This window comes from Osmerus eperlanus, chromosome 20 (assembly GCF_963692335.1).
Source record: "Osmerus eperlanus chromosome 20, fOsmEpe2.1, whole genome shotgun sequence".
Lineage (NCBI taxonomy): Eukaryota > Metazoa > Chordata > Actinopteri > Osmeriformes > Osmeridae > Osmerus > Osmerus eperlanus.
Window position 1 is genome coordinate 3,567,067 of NC_085037.1, and position 22,179 is coordinate 3,589,245.

General features: G+C 40.1%; 3 protein-coding genes and 1 long non-coding RNA gene across 4 annotated transcripts; 2 read left to right on the forward strand and 2 right to left on the reverse strand.

The window, feature by feature from the left end:
* The first annotated feature begins 733 nt into the window (after positions 1-733).
* On the forward strand, positions 734-3,339 carry LOC134041028 (2-iminobutanoate/2-iminopropanoate deaminase-like). Its single transcript, XM_062487264.1, has 6 exons — positions 734-878; positions 1,510-1,615; positions 1,733-1,787; positions 1,893-1,961; positions 2,815-2,870; positions 2,983-3,339. The coding sequence occupies exons 1-6, from the start codon at positions 814-816 to the stop codon at positions 3,067-3,069; spliced, it is 438 nt and encodes a 145-aa protein (XP_062343248.1). The 5' UTR covers positions 734-813; the 3' UTR covers positions 3,070-3,339.
* LOC134041030 (uncharacterized) lies at positions 3,177-8,682 on the reverse strand. Its single transcript, XR_009932936.1, has 3 exons — positions 8,345-8,682; positions 6,534-6,866; positions 3,177-4,050 (listed from the first exon to the last, which is right to left on the reverse strand). It is a non-coding gene; the product is annotated as an uncharacterized LOC134041030 (long non-coding RNA).
* A 330-nt stretch (positions 8,683-9,012) lies between these two features.
* rpl30 (ribosomal protein L30) lies at positions 9,013-11,019 on the forward strand. Its single transcript, XM_062487265.1, has 5 exons — positions 9,013-9,120; positions 9,235-9,283; positions 9,909-10,054; positions 10,415-10,545; positions 10,924-11,019. Exons 2-5 carry the CDS (start codon positions 9,263-9,265, stop codon positions 10,974-10,976), a joined length of 351 nt encoding a protein of 116 aa, XP_062343249.1. The 5' UTR covers positions 9,013-9,120; positions 9,235-9,262; the 3' UTR covers positions 10,977-11,019.
* Positions 11,020-12,656: 1,637 nt separating this feature from the next.
* Positions 12,657-21,320, reverse strand: laptm4b (lysosomal protein transmembrane 4 beta). The gene is made up of 7 exons (XM_062487269.1): positions 21,059-21,320; positions 20,193-20,310; positions 19,184-19,257; positions 18,948-19,070; positions 18,568-18,666; positions 16,304-16,399; positions 12,657-14,532 (listed from the first exon to the last, which is right to left on the reverse strand). The coding sequence occupies exons 1-7, from the start codon at positions 21,149-21,151 to the stop codon at positions 14,458-14,460; spliced, it is 678 nt and encodes a 225-aa protein (XP_062343253.1). The 5' UTR covers positions 21,152-21,320; the 3' UTR covers positions 12,657-14,457.
* Between the last annotated feature and the right edge of the window lie 859 nt (positions 21,321-22,179).

Consider the following 22,179-nt stretch of genomic DNA (forward strand, 5'->3'; position numbering starts at 1 on the left):
ATGTAAGCCTTTGGCTTTTGGAATGTTCTGGATGGACTGAGGTGTCTCCTGCACATATTCACAGTAAAATGCCCAGCCAACTTACATGACCCCAGAAAACAAACCCCAACTGTGGGGGACTTTGTGTTACTTGTCTCCCAACCCTTTCCTGGATAACCCTTGTTCTGAAGCCTCTCCTCTGCTCCAGGTATATTTCGTTTCAATAACATTTGCTTAAGTCACCCCTCCTTAATAAGGGTCTTGTCACACAGGAGTCAGGTGGCTGAGCGGTTAGGGAACCGGGCTAGTAATCAGATGGTTGCTGGTTCGATTCCCGGGCCTTGCCAAATGATGGTGTGTCCTTGGGCAAGGCACTTCACCCTACTTGCCTCAGGGGAATGTCCCTGTACTTACTGTAAGTCGCTCTGGATAAGAGTGTCTGCTAAATGACTAAATGTAAATGTCTTGTCTCTTTCAATGTAGAGATTCAAGAATGGAGATTATTTTCTACATTTTCTTTTGTAAATGATTTCCACCACAAATATTAAAAGCAACAGGCTTTGCATTGCTTGGTGCCAGTCTTCTAACCCCAGCCATCATTCATGGAAGAAACCTACAGGGACAATGCTGCAGTGTGCCACAGGATGGGGCAGACTGGCGTGGTGATGAAGGGTGGGAGATGGGAGGAAACAGCAAATATTTGATGAGGGGCAAACCCTCCATCGACTCAACGCAACTGTATCCATTCGTTAATGTTTACAGAGAGAGTTTTTAGTGTCAAAGGTTGTCCTCGGAGCGCTGTTCTTTTCCGAGTTCACTCATTTCACAGAAGAGATGGCTTCTCTACATCGACATATTCCGTATACTCCAAAAGCCCCGATACGACAGGGAGTCTACAGGTAGGCATATCTTACAATTTTCTCAAATATTCTGTTGGTTTACATTTGAAATCTTAGAGGACGTGTGCAGACTAAACAACTTGTAATGTCTGCTAACTGCATTAAACCTGTACAGACATTATACCATTAAATTGACCCACCCATGTATGAACCAAAAACATAAAAAGTATTTGTTTAAAGATTTCATTTATTTCGTTTTTGTAGCAATTCTTGGTACGCACACTTAGGCAATAGAGTAATAGCGCTCTTTAGGGGTAGCACCATCTTAACCAATAGGCTGTAAGAGGTGGGATCATGCACAGAGGTGGTGGTAGTTATGGTTCAAAGTGCACACAAACACACACACACAATTTGGTTAAAGTTTGATAAAGTTTCATCAACAAAACCTCACTACAAGCTCACCATGTTTTAAGACAGACTAAGTTTTTTTCTCCTCCATGTGACATACCCACAAGGGAATTACAGAGGCCAATATATGGAATTACATGTGTCCCAACGTAAACACTAAGAGAAAAAAAATGGTCTTTGGAGATCATTTAAATATCCTTTCTTTAGATTTCATAAACCCTAACTCCCCACACAAAACTGTTTTTAATAAATGAGAATGTGGAATATTATGTCCGCTCTTCAGCCAGGCAGTAGTGGTGGATAGGACCATGTACATCTCTGGACAGCTGGGATTGGACACTGCCTCTGGTCAGCTGGTGGAGGGAGGTGTGCAGGCCCAAGCCAAACAGGTAAGCAGCAACGTGCTGGCTTGACTAGTTTACCCACACACTCACAGCACTACAAACAATCACTGTTTAGAGACACGGTAAATGTGTGACCTTTATTATTATCCCTCTCTTTAACAGGCACTCGTCAACATGGGAGAGATCCTCAAAACTGCAGGGTGTACCTATGACAATGGTGAGATATGGATATGTTCAAAATATCACTAAGTTGTGTTTTATTGTACATTAGCTCATAGAGTAGGAAATGCACAAAATGTAAAACGTTTTTTCTCTTTTTCAGTGGTCAAGACAACTGTGTTGTTGGCAGACATGAATGACTTCAACAATGTCAATGAAACGTACAAGCAGTGTAAGTCTATGGATAGTTTAATACCATATGCCCATCTTCCATGTTTTGCTGTTCTAACATTCTCCACTAGAGGGAGCCCAACACTGTCAATACACCCCCTGCCAAGACTAATTTGTTATTCAATCAGGCACAATTCTCTGTACATGGCTTTTTTTTCTGCTTCAATATGAGGAACATTCCTGGATCTTAGATTTGTTAAAATGAATTGGTCCATCAAATCTCTGTCAAGTATATTGTGTTCTATTGGTAAATTTCCCTTAGAGACTAGGTATCTCCTGAATTCCAGAGCACTTGAAGTAATGTAACCCCTAATGTAAGTGGACACCACTAGGTATGCTGAAACTCAAAACCTGGCCTTGCCCTATCCACACACACATACACAAACACATAGACACACAGAGGTATAGTCTGGGAAACTTTCCATATATCTACTTAACTAGTACTTACACTGACATGACACAATTGAGTCACTCTAAAGCCCTGTTTACCTAACAATAAATAAATAATTTCAGGGGAAATACATTTGAATAAAATGACTTTAAAACATCTGTATCAGAATTCCTGGGTAGTTGGCTTGGAAGGTCGAGGTGGCCTAGCAACCCGCAAAAAAACAGTGTAGGTTTGAAAGTAACAGAAGCCTTGATGAACAGCCAACTGGTTGAAGCAGCAATAAATATATTAATGTGATCTCCTATTAATGTCAGTGTTCCACTAAGGTTCGACATTCAGCTGAATTATCCTGTTTGTTGAAAACGTGTCTCCATTTTTTATTATTATTATTTCTTTTTTTTACAAATGTCAAGTGGATTTTGCCATTGTTCGGTAAACATAATATGTGTTTTGTATCTTTCAGTTTTCAGCAAAGATTTCCCGGCGCGAGCAGCCTATCAGGTTGCTGCTCTTCCCAGAGTAAGTGCTAGAAACAATTACAGTTTAAACAGTACATTTCTCAAAATGTGGTTTGTAATAACATGACATGAAAATCATATAACAGTCTTTTTTTCTCTCTCTCTTCATTTAGGGGGGTCTGGTGGAGATAGAAGCTGTCGCTGTATTGGGACCCCTCTCAGACTCCGGACTAGCTGGTCAGGGGACACATAAATTGTAAACAAATAGGCCTTATTCATGGAAAAGTTAGATTAGTGAAAGTCTCAGTTTACATATGAAGGAAACCGCTAGGGTCTTTTGAGAAGCAGACATTCAATGACCATGCACATCTCTTCCTGCATCAAATACATTTGGGTAAAATTACCCTCTTTACATGGAAACAGTCGAACCAATGAACCTATTTGAATATTAAGGTTTATAGGATTGATATTTATTAGTTAATGTGGCAATGTAATGTTTGCAAGATAATAACATAAAGATTTGCTATTTCCCCTTTCTTATTCTTTTTTTAAAACACAAGGTACATTACAGAAGAATGTCGGTGACATGCACTCTCTACTGATGCAGAACAAGGAATCAGAAACACGTCATTGATAAAATTAGTTAAGATATTTAACTGAACTGTACAAAGTTCTTGAAACATTTCCACCTTACTCTTAATCTGAAAGACATGATTGTTCAAAGTCAGCTACATATATATATTATTAGATCCAATATTGTTTTGGCTTTGTGATTTTCACAAAGAGATGTACTGATGGATGTATGATAGAAGTATTACAATTATACACACCCTTATGAGGCAGTATAATCTACATACCAGAACGTGATATTGTATATCAATGCCAAGCTTTTAAATGACTCTAAAGTAAAGAAATAATATTTACCACTAAATGCAGAAAAATTGCAGTATAGGACAATTAGAACAATTCAAAAACAGACAAGGAAGTGAAGAAAACTCAGAAATGTCACTTTAGAAGCCTGATTCCTCTTGGAATCCTCCCCACCCCTCTTTACATAGAGGCATGTGGTGGACTGACAGTACCTGGTCTGAGTGGCCAGAAGGTCTGCATCTTGGCAACAGGTACAGTCCATGTCGGTGTGTCATCTCTGTCTCTCTATTTCCCAACCTCTCAAAGTTCAACACACACACAGTGTTGAATTCTTCATCCATAAGTTGGTATTGAGTTTCACTCACTGGGGGCTGAAACGTTAAAGAAGAAAAATCATTAGGATACACAAAGGAGGGGAAGCAATGACAACACTGAAGTGAAAATGTACTTGATTTTACTTTTAATATAATAACGGCGAAATAATATAATGGCAGCTACTGGAACTGGCCCATTTGTTTTCCTCAGATGATGCGATGGCTCGTGGCACCAGCAAGATGAATTCTGAAGTTGACAGTCATAGTTTATCGGCTTAGATACAAGAAAAAGCCTCCAAACCCAAATATGTGAACACCTAACCATCGGAAGTATGTGACCAAAATAATGGCATGAAGTTGGCTATAATACCTGCCACACTTCTGGGAATGCTGTCCACAACATTTAGGAGTGTATCTGTGAGAATCTGTGCCCAATTTGTGTGCAAGGCAAGGCAAGTTTATTTGTATAGCACATTTCAACAAAAAGGCAATTCAAAGCGCTTCACATAAAACCATTAAAAGCATCAAAACATAATGCAAAAGAAAACAAGATTTAAAAACAATTAAGAACATTCCATAAGACATTAAAAACTTCCAAAAAGCAAGAAATAAAATAAAAGTTGCAGTGCAGTTTAAGAAATAAAATGCAGGAGTGAGATGCATTGATATCCTTGAATCTGGTTCAATTAAAGGCAACAGCAAACAGTAAAGTCTTCAATCTAGATTTAAAGGAGCTGAGGGTCTCAGCAGACCTGCAGCTTTCAGGGACCTTGTTCCAGATATGTGGAGCAGAAAAACTGAACGCTGCTTCTCCATGTTTAGTTCTGACTCTTGGAACACAAAGTAGAGCATTCCCAGATGACCTGAGGGTTCGGGATGGTTCATAAGGTAGCAGCAGATCACAAATGTGTTTAGGCCCTAAACCATTCAGTGCTTTATAAATCAGCATCAGGATTGTAAAGTCAATTCTTTGTTGGACAGGAAGCCAATGCAAAGACCTCAGAACTGGAGTGATGTGATCCACTTTCTTAGTCTTAGTGAGGACTCGAGCTGCAGCGTTCTGAATCAGCTGCACCTTTCTGACTGACTTTTTACAGAGACCTGTGAACACACCGTTACAGTAGTCGAGTCTACTGAAGAAGTGTCAATTATGTTGAGTGATCAATTCTGGCTTGCAGATGGTGTTAGAACTTAGTTACTAACTTATTAACTTCACTAATTGACTAGAAAAGTTAGCAACCACTCACAGTATATTAGGGGATGGTTTTCATGGTGTGTGGGCTAGAGTCCTTTGTACAGCTGTTGGAAATATGAATGTTAAAGCATAACATGTCATTACAGACAATTCTGTGGTTCAAACTTGGGGCAAAAATTTGGGGAAGGCCCTTTCCTGTTTTAACTTTATAGTGTTCCCATGCTCAAAGAAAGGCCCATACAGAACTGTTTTGTGGCTGAGAGGAAGCCCATTTTGCATCAATATTCCAACATCTATTGTAAAACCTTCCCAGATTAAGGCAGTTACAAAAACAAAGTGGGAACCAACTCCAGATGAAGGCCCATGATTTTGGAATGAGGTTCAACAAGCAGGTGTCTGCTTGTTAAAGTCGTATCCACATACTATTGGCCCTAAAGTGTATGTTGAGAATAATAAGCAATTATACATACTTGCAGGCCACTACACCTCCTATTTACTAAGACTAGAAAAGAACATACACTCTCTTATATTTGTTCCATTGGTCACAGCTGACCCATAAGACATAGAAGCATGGAGAAACAAACAGAATCCCCCTCCTGCTACGACATAGAACACTGATCCCATAGCACCAGTAACTGCTAACAGCCACCACCAACAACCTATTGCCCTCTATTGCCCAGGTGACCTATCCATGCGTCAAGTCTGTTGTGGAGTTGCGAGTTGATGTCTGCCCCGGAGTGTTCATTCGAAAATAGAACATGTCTGTTTGTTAGATACACCCCTGGTAACAGGCAGGGTAATGAGACATGGAGGTCTAGAGAGAGACGGAAGGTAAAATTCACCTGGGTGATACTGTGTTCACTGGGTCACCACACAGTAAATGAAGCACTTCTCAGGTTACCAGTAGCCACATGAACTGTATTCTTTCCTACGGGGACATGTTATTATTAACTGTGTGTTGGGTTGGGTGTGCTTGCCTCCATGTTTCCTCTTGTGTGCTAATGGCCAGGGAACTGCCATACTGAATGAACTTGCTAAATCATTCATATAAGACAAACAGAAACTTTTTTTCTATGCATGTCAAGGTTTACACACAATCAGGTCATTGGTAATTATTTGAGACCTCTGGTAAACCAGGAAGTGATACATATCAGGAGTATTATCCATCTGCAAAGCAAATAGCATAGTCCACATATTATTAATGAAGAACTTTTGGTCTAGACTCCGCATTGAGATCAATTCTGTTTCCCGTCAGTGACAATAGGGGGGTTTATTCATTTCCAAGCCTTTCTTGACACAACATTTAAACTTGGTTGAGCCCGCTCCTGTTTGCCTTGTAACCTACCTTAGTTCTGGGCTGCAGATGGCTCTGGGGTGCTGTCTGGCTGTACGGGGGCTGCAGGTGCCTCTGGGGTGCTGTCTGGCTGTACGGGGGCTGCAGGGGCTTCAGCGGACGGCTCTGTCGTACCTGAGACCCCCGCTACAGGAGCAGGCGTTGGCGAAAGGGTTGCTGTGTCTGGTGCCCCCTCCACTGCTGCCAGAGCTGGTGTGGTGTTCCCCTCTGCAGGTGGTGCTGCTGCTGCAGGTTCATCTACAGCCTGTGGAGAGCCCTCTGGTTTGGTTTGGTCCGGAAGGGTCTCACTGTCTTCAGCAACGGTTTTATTCTCATTGGCTGTACCTGCAATGTATAAATAGAATACATGATCAAGATGGGTGTTACGTAAATGAAATACCCTACTGCGTTAGCATAGTCCATAAACATCTGGACTTGGTCAAAGTTATACTGCTGACAAAAGGAGAATTCTGATGGAGCTCAATTGTATGTAAGACATAGTTAGGTAAACATGAAACTAGTGAACGATGCCTCACAAATTGGCAGTTTCAACAATAACTGCTGTACTTTCAATCTCAGGTAACAGGAATGATATTTTGGGGGACTGAAGTCAAGCTTCAACAAACTGAACAACAACAGTAACAAGGGCTCAGACACTAGTTAACTAGTTACCTGAGACCTGCTTTTGAGCTAGTATTACACTTCACCGTAGAAACACCTTGGGTGTCGTCCCCAGACTCAAGTAGTAGCCACCTTTGACAGTGTTGGTTTGACATGATTTGTCAGTCTTAGTAATAAAGTAATCTAAGCGGAACCGAGTAAATGATCATATGAAGCACTGAATTCTTTATAACACATATTAACTTATCCTTGTTACGGAACAGTATAAGTGCACAGAGATATGAGACTTTGGAGCACTGACCCAATACATTTGCATTCCGAAACATTGTTTTATACTCAGCTCAGGGCACACCTCACAGTGGCATCTCCATTCAATATGATGAAAAATAAATGGTGGTGGGAGAAAGTGAAATGAATACTTATCGTGATTACCAGTGGGTGCACTACTTATGCTTGTACCAAATACATGGTATACCAGGCTTCTGCTCATGCCTTTTTATGGTGTAATGCCTATAGGTACACGATTGAACTATCTTAATGTGTTACTTAACTATTTTACAGATTTTGAGATTCCTGTATGTTCTGGCACATTATTTTCAACTTTCCATCGCATGTTAAGTCAAGTATACAATGCAATCCCAGAATTCTCCTACAATCTGTCCTCTGTCCCAACTAAGTTTTGTCCTCACAAATGTGGGAAATTCACACAGAGCTCAGAGGGAACACCGTAAGAGACACATGTTAGGACCACAGTTCTAGGTCAAACATTTTGAACTAGAACATGGAAGTTAAGCAACCACACAAGGTTCTCAATTTCTCAGTGGAAACCAAAGAGGTATCGCCCTGATGCCACCGGTATATCCCATGAGAGCATGGTATTCAACATGACTTCCCTAACTTCCAATGTGAAACTACTGTCTTAATTCGCAGACTGTTAATTGATGTCAGCTGTTTTGTGTTGGCGAGATGGCATGCATCAACTTCCAAATGAATTGATTTGACCCTAAAGGATGGTGCACGACAAACAGACATAATAAAACGAAGTGCCGTTCGCCCGATCATTTAAATTAATATCTCAGGAGTATCTCAGCAAGTGTTAAAATCTGAAACCATGAAATTACTATTTACTGTCATGTTTTATTTTGAGTGGCACCATTTTTCAAATTCATTTATTACATATTAGTAATTTACAGTAAACCTACCTGTATTGCTTGCGCCATTGCTTTCCTCTGGTTTAATGCTCGGTCGAGTTGTATCCTGCGCTGTAGTTTTGGTACTCGAGGAACATCCCATTCTGTCTGAGTAACATAGAGGTGTGAAACTTATGTTAGAACTAAACAGAAGTATCCAATGCCCTGATGACGTGCATATGCGGTCTCTGAAAATGTAAACTCAAAAGTAGGCTATAGGTAGCGCCGACTGATCGTCACTGTCCTATGCTTATTAGTGCAATATCAATTCTTTCGTTCGTAATTGCGCATGACTCTAGTTCACCTCGCCGTGGGATCGCGCCCTGTAGTGTTTCCATACAAGGTAGGTGATTAATTCACCTCACGAAATACAGACCTACCGTTTTTATTTGCTAATTACAATTGCAAACAAATTATTATGTATGGTTTGTTGTTAGCATACTATGTACTTTATTATGGATACGTGACTTTGGGCAGGAAAGACAATAGGCCTAAAAGTCGGAAAAGTAAAACTACACTTTAACTTGAAGCCTAAACGAGAACACTATAACCCCCTCGAACTTCTTGATCTCGCGGTAATTGTGTACGTTTATGCGTTAAATTGCTGTTCTGACACACGTTTTTAGATTTACAAATCATGAGAACTAGCCTATGAAGTTGTCTTGATGGGTCGCGTTGTTTAAAGGTTAGTTCATCTGCGCAGTGGATCCACGAGAACTCGCCGTTTATTTGTGCAATGCACGATGGGACTTCCTTTCTCTCCGAGGCCATATTGGAGTTACTTCACTGTAAGATGGGCTCCGTGTTTTAGTATCAAATTATCCACATATTCGGCATAATTAACGCATACCTAGCCCATCAATACTAACGATAGATAATCCCATATTTTCTGTTGTTTTTAGGTTGGCCAGATCGGACTAAACAGCAACAATGGTGGCCGCAAAGAAAACGGTGAGCTGTCCGCCCTCGTCGAACACATGCTGGTGCTGGTAGACCTCAGACTGAGGCTCAATTCACGTGTAATCATGACATGTTGCTGTTTGGGCCTAGTACCTAGATAACGTTCAAATGGCCTGTAGCGACACATTTTCTTAACATTATAATCCCACGACTGGCCTACCTTTCTACTGCTTAATTTACCCCGTGTTCTTGTAAACTGTTTAGCAGTGTGTTGGTATCGGCATTGGTTCGCTAGTATCAAGTTGACAGACTAGCTTGTTAGCAATCGGCATGCAACTAGCTAGCCGCTAGTTATATTAGAGTAATGTTAGTTCCTTTTCCAGCTAGCGAGCCAGGTACTTAACAGTAATTGTCTAACAATTTTATAAATTAACCGTTAACGCCAGCTGACTAAAATATAATTAATATAGGCTATATTGATTCACGAATGTCATTGCATTGAGTGTAGTGGCTAGTGTAGAGCAATAGCTAGTGTAGAAAAGCTAGTGCTACTTTGCAAGGAACTGATAAGTAAGCTTAAACTCCAATGAACTTTTCCATTTCTTTAATAGTTCCATATTTCATATTCGAACAAACTAAAGGCTTGTAAGTTAACGTTTACATGTTTGTTTCTCAGAAAAAGTCCCTTGAGTCCATCAACTCCCGTCTCCAGTTGGTGATGAAAAGTGGGAAGTACGTGTTGGGATACAAACAGTCCCAGAAAATGATCCGCCAGGGCAAAGCGAAGCTGGTCATCCTGGCCAACAACTGCCCTGCTCTCAGGTAACCTTTCACCACACCACCATTAATACACTTTATAATTCAAAGGATTGCAGGCAAACATGTTGGCAGCTGCTTAGTTGTACTAACTAAACCAATGCGCTTTTCAAGCAGGTTTCCAAACTACAATCTAGTAATGCTCAAAATACTATTCTGGATAGGTCATTCATGCATAGTTTGTAGGCATTAAAAGGTCGGAGATTCAGTTTACAACTCATTATCAAAGGTTTTATTTGAGTTTATGAGCTAAGCAGCAAAACATGCGGGGTCCCTGAGAACCACTAGTTTAGTGTATACATATAATTAATTAAAATGAACTTTGACTGCAACTTGCTTGTTTTCACCAAACCTGCTCTCTTCTAGGAAATCTGAGATTGAGTACTACGCCATGTTGGCCAAGACTGGTGTCCACCACTACAGTGGCAACAACATTGAGCTTGGCACAGCTTGCGGCAAATACTTCAGGGTGTGCACACTGGCCATCATTGACCCTGGTTAGTATGACGGTTTTCCTATTTCATTTGCTCAAAAGGAAATGCTGCACCCCAAATTCTCATGCATGTTCCTTTTCTAGTCTTAAGCACAAGGTTTTGATGCATGATTATATAAATGGTAGCCTTGAAGTGCCTTCTGCTCTACTTTCTATATGCACTTGGTGCTTAATCGATACAATGTAAAAAGTAAGTTACTGCAGTATAGGAGAGTTTCAGAGAGGGCACAACAGTGATGCAGTATGGGGGCATGTACTTAGTCCTTTAGTATGTCATTTGCCAGATTTTTTTTTTTAATTGAGTGGCTGTATTTTATACCAGTCACCATCATTCCTGTTTTTTAATCTTGCTGTTGATGAACCATCTCTCTCTTCTCCACAGGTGATTCAGACATCATCAGGAGTATGCCAGATCAGCAGCAGGGGGAGAAGTAGGGCGGACATTCCTCATGTTATAAATAAAGTTGGTCAAATGTTACAGTAGTCTGGTCTTTTTATTCCTATTTGACTTGACTGAAACCAATGACTACTTTTATGATTTTAGGACCATGTGCAAATAGTTTCTACTAGTGGGGTTAAATTCTTTGTCAAAATTGTTTGTTCACCGGTGACAGGAAGGTATTGTTTGAAAATTTGTAGCTGTTTTTTAACAAGGTTAAACGTGGGATGCTTTGTAAAATAAAATTATGGAAATGTTTTGATGATGGAAATTTTACAACTGATTGATAAACATTTTGTCCAAGAGCTTTGCAGTCCTACGGTTGTCCCAGAGGCATACATGTCCTTGGCTATATCATCTGCATGCAAGGTTATGTCTGTGTGCTGTCATGGATATGGGTTCTGGCTCCTGCCACACTGCCTGCACACAGTGACTATCTTGGTAGGAGGAAGTGACAAATCATTTCAAATCACATGAGTCAATATCCAGATGGCAGCAGCATATTGTACTCATGTACTGAAGTTACTGAATGATTTGAGACCCCTTCATAGTAGATGCTGTCACACGGAGCACTGTTCAGACTAAGTAATAAGGTTAAGCGCCTTGGTACAGTGGTGGATGTCATCTCAATGCCCACATGGATTTTGTTGATGGAATTTGTGGAAGTAAAGGTTGTGTATGGTGTCATAGTGTAGTGAAAGTGGTGACCTTACTGCCATTTTGATGTGGCCCAGTATGGGAACGCTCAAGGCTTTTCGAGTTGGATGGGATAAGAAGAGTGAATCCTCTGTCTTGACCTACTGAAAGCAGCAGGATGGCAGCTCTCAACATCCAGACTGATTTGCCCTACTTTCATGTTTTTAAGCTGGGGTTTAGATTTCAATTGAAAAGAAAAAAAAAAACATTGAGCATGAACACTGAATATTCTCTCCTGAAATGTTTTACATGGGTTGAGGAAGGCAGTGTTCTGCACCGCTGTCTTGCCTGTACCCTTTTGTAGGCTTAAAAGTACTGGTTGTTGTAGTTTTGATATTGATTGTAACTAGGCCAGCGTTTCACTAATGTCTGGAGCTCTGCTGTGGCGTTGATCTCAACTGCTGTATGTAGTGTGTCACTGGAACATCACTGTCAGACTCCTCCAAATGTTGGCCTGATGCATGTAAGTGACATCTAACATACAAGTCCTCTCGACAAAGTTGACCTACTTTTCTCCTCAGTCATGGTCAAAAGTGGGTAAATGTGTCTCGCCCTGGCAGACGTAGGCTATGCCAGACTGGAAGCGTAGTCAGTTGAATAAATCCCCACTGATCCGCCGATCCCGCTGGGGATGTAGAGTAGAGCAGGGGATTGTGTGGCCAAAAGAGGACAGCCAGGCATGTGCAATTCAGCTTTACTTGTCTTTGAAATAATCCACCATGTGAACAGGGCTCATCATTTAGTTTGAAGTATTTCTGCTTTAAATGTGCCCTGTGGGATGCTAACAACCTGATATTGAGAATGACCTTTCATTGAGTTCTCAATGACTTGATTGTGACGTTTACACTCAGTATGTGTAATAGATCTGCAAGATAGTAATGTATAAGTGATTCTGTTTTCCCTTGCCAGGGAACTATCTCACAGCCTGATCAACAGAAATATAGGATATTTTAAACTCTAAATGACCAGACATCCCCACATACCACATGATGTATTTTATTATAATTAAAGATAGGAGCCATAGCATATTCAACAAACATTTGTGATAGGATCAGGCAACACCGATGAACAACCTATTCAGTTTTCCATAAAAGAAAAGAGGGTCTGAATGAAGGATATTTCACTCACAGCCAAACAATAAGTCAAATTAGACATTTGTTTCTTATTCATTTACTAGAACAGTCTATTACAGTCCATCTGAAACAACCCAGAGTGGAAGAAGAAGATGGTCTTAAAGTGCAAATTCTCTACAGTTTGAATAGACATGGTTGGATTTGCAAAAGCAGTGTTTACCCAATGCAATTCAATAAAACAAACTCTAGAATTATTATTAGTCACATTTGTCTCATATGAATTGTTGAATGGAGCTTTTGACTGATTAAAAGGACAATTAGGATTTACTCAGGCCCATTGCTTTGTGATACAGATGAAACCAGTGGAGATAGTACAATTGCATACTCTGCAATTCCCAATAAGTGCAACTGCAACAAATAGTGACTTTTTGGAGCACTTACTGGAACCAGCTGTGTATCCTAGGGTTGCATTACTATGTTATTTAGGGAATTCCATCAGTTTTAACTGTCAAAAGCTGACTGACTGTAAGAATAATAAAACAATATTGCTGCATGTGCATGTATCTGCATACAAATAAACTAGAAGCAACATGAAATCCAACCCTTTTCCACGTGTAGCAGCATATCGTGCTGTCTTTCCAGGTAATGCCCTCAGACCAGCTAAGTTAGCTCAGCTAAAAATATCAGATCAAATACTTTGATGTAAAAATCAAAGATTATGGTCATTGCAGGTCTGCAACTGTTCAACATAACACAAGATGTACATCAACTGGAGACATTCTCACACAAACATGCACATATTTACATATTTTGTGTCTGTGTAAGTATGTGTGTATGTTACAGTAATGTAATAAGTACTTGAATGCATGAGACCTACAAGTGAATACAATAGAAAGGGCCAACTTCAATAAATTGCAAAGACTGGGTGATGGGTTACTGACATAATGGTACATGGATACAAAAGGAAAACACAGAAGAAAAATATTTACTGTTATTGGTCAAGACACTCTTTTAAGACCCTCAGTTTCCTAGACATAGTCCAGTGACAGAGATAGGTGTTTACAGTATTTCACCCTGACTAGTACCGCATTATTTTCTTCTTCACAATTAGTATTCAATGTTTACGGGTTATAAAAAGTCTTATAAAAATACCCCCGATGTTACATTCAGTAAGTACCGGAGAATTCTTTATTTTTTGTAAGTGGCCTTGCATAAGCGATCCCATTTTCCCGCTCTGGCTCCGTTAACTTTTTCCCTCTGCATTGCAACCTCTGGGACATGAAGTTTGGCTACAGACCAACTACAGTATCGGAATATAGTTCATAGTAGAGGGTAGGGCTAACAGTGAATGGTCAAGTGCACACTCTAATAACAGAAAGTGCTAATCAAATGGAGAGGGGGTGGGTGGTCAATTGACTGCATCGTCCTACAGTGGGAGAAGGACGTCTCAAAGTTGGGACAACGTCACGAGTGGAGAGGGAGGAGAGCGTCACAGCAGCAAGGAGGAGGAGGGACAGAGGACACTGGGCTGGAGCTGTCTCAAAGTGCAGGTCTGGAATCAGCTCCCTTAACTGTACTTTTAACCTTCAGTGGGGGACAATGCTGACAGACCTGAGACAAGGGATACCGAGTGCCTGTGTAGGGCTCTGGATTTGGGGTGGACGGTGGAGGGGGGAGGAGTTAAAGGATCCAGTGTAGTGTGAGTCTCTCATGCTTCCACATACTGGGGAGGAGGCTCCTTGGGGGGAATGGCAATGACCTCCTCATAAGAGGGCAGCAGGACCTGCAAATAAACACAAAACATTACAGTGTAGTCCCAGCACAGTGTGAGTGCTCTGCACTGTGCTCATGTATCCACTGTGTAGAGCTCTAGTGGTTAATGTCACCCTCTTTCTCCCTTTTGCTCTCTCTCTCCCCCTCCCTTTCTGTCTCTCTGTGCCTCATTAGCCATGGCTAGCTGCAGGTTAGCATCTCTTAACGCTCAATGATTTTGGTCAGGTCCAACCCTTTAAATGGTGTTACAAAATCACTGCCGACAGAGAGAGAGAAATAGATTGTGTGTGGGTTTGCGCAAAAGAGAGAGAGAGAAAAGTAGAATATGCTCCAAGGGAATATAATTTTCTGAGCGAGTCAGGAAATCCTGGACTCATCACTGAGAGGACTTGAAATGAGTGGACAAGCACGGACAGTTACAGAACATGGTGGGAGCAAAAGAGAGAGACCTAGCTTTTAAAAGTCTTTACTTAATGTTCACAACAGGAGTCATCATAAGCACACCCCACCCCACATGCCAGTATGATGACAAATAATACAATGACTTAACTCACGTTGTACTTTACGAGTCCTACAGGTACACTCTTGCACTTTTGAGGTTCATGTTGTTTAATTGTAACTTGTTTAACTACATGCTCTTGTGTTTTTTTTCCCATTGGCACTTATTTGCTTTTCACAATGAATGCTTCATTTTTTGGCTGCCCGCAATGTTTTTGGGGCTATCTTGTTGTTTATGGTCATTGACCTGTGCTCTTTTGTAAAGCTCTCTCTTGGAAGTCGCTTTGGATAAAAGCGTCTGCTAAATGAATACATGTAAATGTCCTTTATATTGAATTATTTAAAATAAAAATTATGCCAGGTCAGTGAATGACAAGAAATTATGATTTAGAGAACTCTGTAGGCTGGATGTGGCTCCAGGTTTGTGACTGCGTGAGGAGTGTTGTTTCTAATGAAACTATTGAAAATCAATTGTTGTGCACTGCATATTTAGTATTACAACAATCTAGAGAAGATCCAATGCATTGTCTTATCAATTGTTCTGCTAATCTACAACCTAGTTTAGTCCACTTCAAACTACATGTTGTACTTATTATATGCTTTGTTTTGTATGTCACTGGATAAAAGCTTTGGCTAAATGAATAAAATGCATTGAACATATTCAGCGTTTATCAATTTAGAGAAAAAGTTCTGGCATTTCTGCAGTAGACAGACAAAGTGACATGGGGACGAATGGATCCAGCGCCCTGGGATAATGCCTTCCAGAAAACACTGACTCGACAGTAAGGAGGACGCACTCAGGACAAGTGCTGATGCAATCACACCGCAGATACATGAGCCTAACGCAACAATGTCAACACACGGACAATCTCCTGGGACAAACTGTTTTAGGACTATGACGACTGTGTCCCACAGTCAAACAAAACTACTCTGCTATCATAGTGACCATACATACTATAAGTCTTACCGTGTCTATTAAGTGGTATCAACTGTAACAAGCAAAAGTATGTGTGAATACATAACATTTGGATACATGGCCAAACCTTGTTTATGTATAATATGTGATATATTTTATTACTATGATGTATTAGATTTTAGATTTCTGATCTTAAATTAGTGCATTACGTTTCAGGGGAAAAGGTTTTGGTGACTAAATCTGAATCAGTCCAGTAGTTGCTATTCTCAGACAATGAAGTAGGCTCAGAACGTATAGAGCATAATGATAATGTTGAGCAAGATGGATGTGTGTGTGTGTGCACTATGCCATTAAGGAAGTTACTTACTGTGGTGTCATTTGTTGTGACATAAACCAGGATCTCGGTGGAACCTCGACCACTCACATACCTGTAGCAATTCCATACACAGCCAATCAGGTAGGCCTGCAGGAGAAATCACACCAATGAACATTAAGTATATGGATCATTTTAACGTGATCCATTAGTTCAGATTTCAAGAATCATGCACAGATAGAAATATATTTTAGTCAGGATGTTAGGATAGGTGACTATTTTGCCTTCCTCCTGACTAGAGTCTAGAGACATATTGTCTCAGAGGGGGACTGTGTCACAGTTTCCTATCAGCCACCCGTCAGTTAGGAATTTTGTAATAAAAAAAATCCTGTGCAGAGCCTAGGTAATACAGTAGACATGACTGCTAATTTCGTGTTACAAACAACTTGAACATTTATGCCATGGAATTTTTGTGGTTTACATGGAATGTGTTTCGGAAATAACTGGAACTCTGATAAGAGTGCAGCACTATGAGCAGAGCATGCTCTGCTCATCCTCCCGACACGTCCTGCCGACACCATGAACTTTCAACACCTACTTTGTGGCACTGTTGGCTGAATCTACACAAACGCACGGAGCATGACTTATTTACCAACTGCAACAGCCTGAAGCGATGGCAAAACGTTGCCCTATACCTCACAGAGCATGCTAAGCTAACATGGTTATATTTGGCAGAGGAACAGGCAGTTCATTGTCTGTAACCTGCTAGCTACACTTGCTTCTGTGCCAAAAGGCCCATCATTCTGCCAATCCTTACACCATCTGCTGAGGTGATCCTGTCTCACAAACAGGGACTCTCAAGAGTTGAGGTAGGTATCTAAATCCAACACTACAACATAAGTCTATATAGCTAGTTGAACTCAAATTCAATATATTCATTTTTTTCCTTCTAAATGTAGATCAATTGTACAGGTCTGCGCAACAGAACCACAAAAGCATAACCGAAAACAACCTTTTCTCAACTCTTTTAGGCTACTGCATGTCAGACATTTTGTTTAAGAACAGAGAACACAGACAATTTGTGCAAATGTCCACTAGTAAGAAGTGTTAACAATTTTAGAGTTGGGGTTATCTTGTCTTTTTAATCTCTCTCTTCCCTCACCCATCTCCCCTTCCTTTCTCCTGCCAACAGTCAGTTTTGGGCAATCAGCAGTCAGCTGGCAGAAGCTGAATTAATGCTGTTGAACTTCAGGTTATTATTAGTTGACTTAGTATGAAGAATTAAACCACCATTACTGTTATACAGTCATTAGTATTTTCCATCGCTCTTAACAGCACAATTATTTTGGATTTGTTTGTCAAGTTCTAGTATACCATAGACAGAAGCATATCACAAGATTGGTTCCAGGTTGCTAAAATTATTATAATGTATAATATAACTGATGGCCATGCAAAATTAAGCAGCAGTTAAATTTTGAAGAAAGAAAGAAAAAAGGCAACTGGGAGTGTGAGCGTTGGAACTATGGAAAATGACTTGATTTGATTCCACAGATGACTGCAACTTCCCTCCATCTCCCAGGAGCAAGTTACCCCTGGCGAATCATCCATGCATTATCATTAGGGCTCTGTGACTACACAGAGAAAACAATTAGGATCTGACAATTTAGAAATCTGTCTTAAACATGGAAAACCGTGAAATATATATACATATCTTTTTAGTTTGATCTAACTTTTTATTCATTACTAGATTTAATAGATTGTGAAGGAGTGAGGTAATTTGTGAGTAAATCTGCATCACATTGTTATTGACCCTTCACATGAGTTTGTTGTAGGATCAAGCTGTACAAGCATAGAGGAAGATTTCCATCCTGTTTGGTTTTGATTTAGTGCTCTGTGGCTGTGCAGTCACTCTATTAAACGCATTCACGAGTAAGGTAGAAAACGTGCTGAGGAAGTTTGAACCAGATGAATTATGTACACCATATGGTTTACTTTGCTTAAAGATGGGGCACAGCATGGATCTGAGACATTGTGTCATCACACTAGTGCCCTCTGTGCACTACAGAGCTGATCCCAGCTGAACTAAGCCACACTTCACTGGCCTCATTATGCATCCAACATAGTTGGCACAACTACAACATACATACTGTGTCCTAATTGGCTTGATTTCCTATGTATGGGTGTTGAAACAAGACTGTATGTTTAATACTCAGGTACAGTTAAGCTCCAAGCCTACATCTATCACAGACAGCTTCTGTGATTTCTCTTGATAGAGGATTAAGAGAGAATGAGGGATGCTTCCATTGAGGTAGGTTTACCTTGAAGGATAGGATGCAGCCTACAAAGAGGAGCACTGCAAACACGAGGCACATGTTATTGGTGGACATGATGTCCTCTTTGTACGGGAATGTCCCGGGCTGTAAGAAACACACACAGAGAGAGAGAGAGAGAGAGAGAGAGAGAGAGAGAGCGAAGACAGAGATAAAAAATTGATTAAAAAAACGTTCCAGAAATTGTACGTTATTGACCATGTAATTAGATAGCTATACCAATGATAATAGCTATGTGGTTATCTATGAATTATATATGTCTCTGAAATATTTTATGGAATTCAAAGTGGACACAATTGTTTATTTACGCAACTTCAGAAATTAATACAATAATGTAAATGCTAACTCAAATAAAAGTAGAACATTACCAGCTGCTGGAGGTAGTCCTGGACTGTGTTGGGGTAAACCACCACACTAATGGCTACCAAGGTGTTAAGGGCAAAGTCAAATATTTGGTAGCAGAAGAAGGGAATGATCCAAGCGGCATGTTGCTAAAGAATGAAAATAGAAACAATTTAAAGTGTGTGTTTTGGGTATTTGAATGCAACATTGATTCTGTATCATTTTGTATTAATGGTGTTTGTGTGTGTGTGCATTTCCTTACCTTGTAAGCACCATAGGTTGCCATACCACATATAAGGATCATGACCAGGGAAATGGCTGTGGCTATACACATGTCTGTGTCAAACAAATCAGAAAAACTATTGTTACTATTTTTCATTTCAATGCCTATCATCAATGACCAAAGACAGTTTTTATTATCCAGTTATGCTTTCATTCGGTAAATAAACCCTGTAACAAATTGGTACCGTTTTCATTTCACCACAAAGCATCAACCAAACATCAAGCATCAACCATCTGTGAAATTTCCATTTCACAGATCAGCGTACACTATACGTTACATAAACCACTCTGGTATATAGCTGCAATATCCACAGTGAAGGACTCGATATTTGGCCTGGTGAAGTGATTACAGCTTGACACTTAAAAACATAGTTGCTACTTCATTCTCCTTAATACTCTCCGCTCCCAGGTGCAAAGCACCACAAAATATCAACGTGACTTCCATTCCTTCTGTCTCTTATAAAACCAAGACACAACATCATCATCACCATCTACATAGAGAACAGAGTCAATATGGCACTTTATAATCCTGTGGAATTAGAACAGTCCATTTTAATCACCACTGTCAGCGCCTCTGGCAAGGAGGCGACCATGATGATGATGGTAAATGCCAAAGGGAGATGCTGAATATACACACTCAGCTAACTTATATATGAACAAAGAGCAACAGCAGTTTTGTCTGTTGTGAGGCAGATTTTTGGAGTCATGGTTAGAACATGTGAAGGGATGGGACATCTGACTTGACAGAGGGGATTCTTTAAATGCCTTAGTGTCCCTAAAACTAAGGTAGGGAGCGAAGATGAAATATTTCATATTTGTTCAATGTTATGTTCAAACACCCTTAGCCTAGGATCGAACAACCTTTGACATTCACAGTCACCAAAGTATAAAGTTAAAATTTAAATCCCCCCACCCCCCACATAGGATGAACTCATTTCATACATGCTATATAGTTTAGAATAAGACAACCACCAGAGGAGGACTCTTACTTGCATCATCCATGACATCAAAATCTGTGCCCAGCTCAGCGCTAGTAAGGTGGTAGCGGTATTGCACTGGGTCATGGAGCGCAGACAGGAGGATGAGTAGGACCACTGCATTGATCAACTGTTGAAAAGGAAAACATTGCAACAGCATTAGGATTAGGGAGTTAAACCATAGCTATGCCTTATGACAATAATAAGGGTCAACAAAACTAAAGGTCTTGGGGGTGAAATGATGACATTTGAATGTTAGTTATTACAAGTAGGCTACTTTGCAGTGCAGTGCGACCCCCCCCCCCCCCCCCCCATTAAGTGCAATTTCAATTGCACTTAATGGGTTAATTAATCGTAGTCAATGTGTTTTTCATCACCGACCTTACAACCATGTGACATCAATAGTAGTCAAAAATAGATGAGCCGCTTTAGCAAAGATCAAGGACTTACCTGACTAAGTATCGCTATTTTAAAATGTACGAGTCGTCTCGTGTCTAAAAACAGAAGCTAGTCCAAAAATACCGCGATAATTTTATGTAGGCTATGCTAAAACAATCAACTGAACATTAATGTCACTTGCAAAAGGATTTTGCTTGAGATTAAATTATTCTATAATGTTCGTGAATGTTTCAGAGATAGAGGCTACCTAAACCATAGCGAACGAGGTACATATAAATCAATATCAATGGTCCTTGAATAAAAAAATAAAAAAACAAAAATGTAGATTCACAAAATGGAGAAAAGGGTGCCATAGTCCATCCGTTTGACACCGTGGCAGCTCCTTGCAAAATACTAAATCCAGCCATAATTACGTTACTAATACAAACAACCCCCCAAAAACTACACTAAAAACATATTTGAATTAATTGATGGCTCACCATGTACCAAATACCAAGGATAATGGTGCCCGTCCGGACATGGCAGCAAAGGCAGCAGCTGGTGGAGTACCACCGGTCCCACGGGGAAATCATTTTTCCAAATTTGATAATAACTATTTCATGAATGCCTCTAACACAATTATGAAGCTTAAAATTAGCAAACTGTTTTCTGTTATTCGGTTTGCCCTAGTCGCTTTCAGAACCACCAGACTGTCTGTTCGTATGTGCGTCGTTTCCGTTATGCACTGACCAACAGCGAAATGTTAATCGAATTTATCCGGGACACGTGACCGCTAGAGGATTTTGACAGATTATAAACATTTTGCACTAATGGGACCCGGAAAATAAACTTGTATCTTATAAATTGCATGGACGATAGTTTTGTAGGGTACTGTTTCTCAAATACCCGTACGTTATATATATATATATATGTTATCCAGTGAGTTAACAGTTTTATTATAAAAGGCTGAAAATAAAACTAAATTTTTACAAATCTTCAACATAAAATATTCTTTGTGAATATACCCATGAATATTACCATTAAAATGGCCAAAGAATTCCCGAAAGAATGTGTATTCATGCTTCATAGCCTACTTTATAGTGTCCACTACAGTCTAACACATAAGGCTATGCAACACTTAGGCTATCTCATGAGAACTGCTATCCTAATATAATAATATATTTACCTTTGATAGCACCAGTCTTACACAACAGCCCCTACACAAACAGATGGACAAGCCAGATGAGCTCTCTTGGGCCAAAGAATCCACTTCATTATTGTCACATGAAGGGGATTTTACTCTGCAGAATTGTGTTTCCTCTAAGCACGGACTTAAGATCAGCTCATCATGCCTATATCCTGCCTTTATCCGCCACTTACATTCAAACTCAGACCTCATTTAGAACTTGACAATTCATTGACAATTACATTCAGTGCACTACATGTGTGTATCATGTTGATTGTGCTGCCATTGTAGGCTATGATTACACAACCTGAAACTGATGTAGAATAATAAGACAAAATATAGCTGCAGGCAGCAATGACATCCCTACTGACATTTGCTAAATATAAAAACTTTACATGTAATTCACACATTTACACAACAATTCTCCTTCTTGCT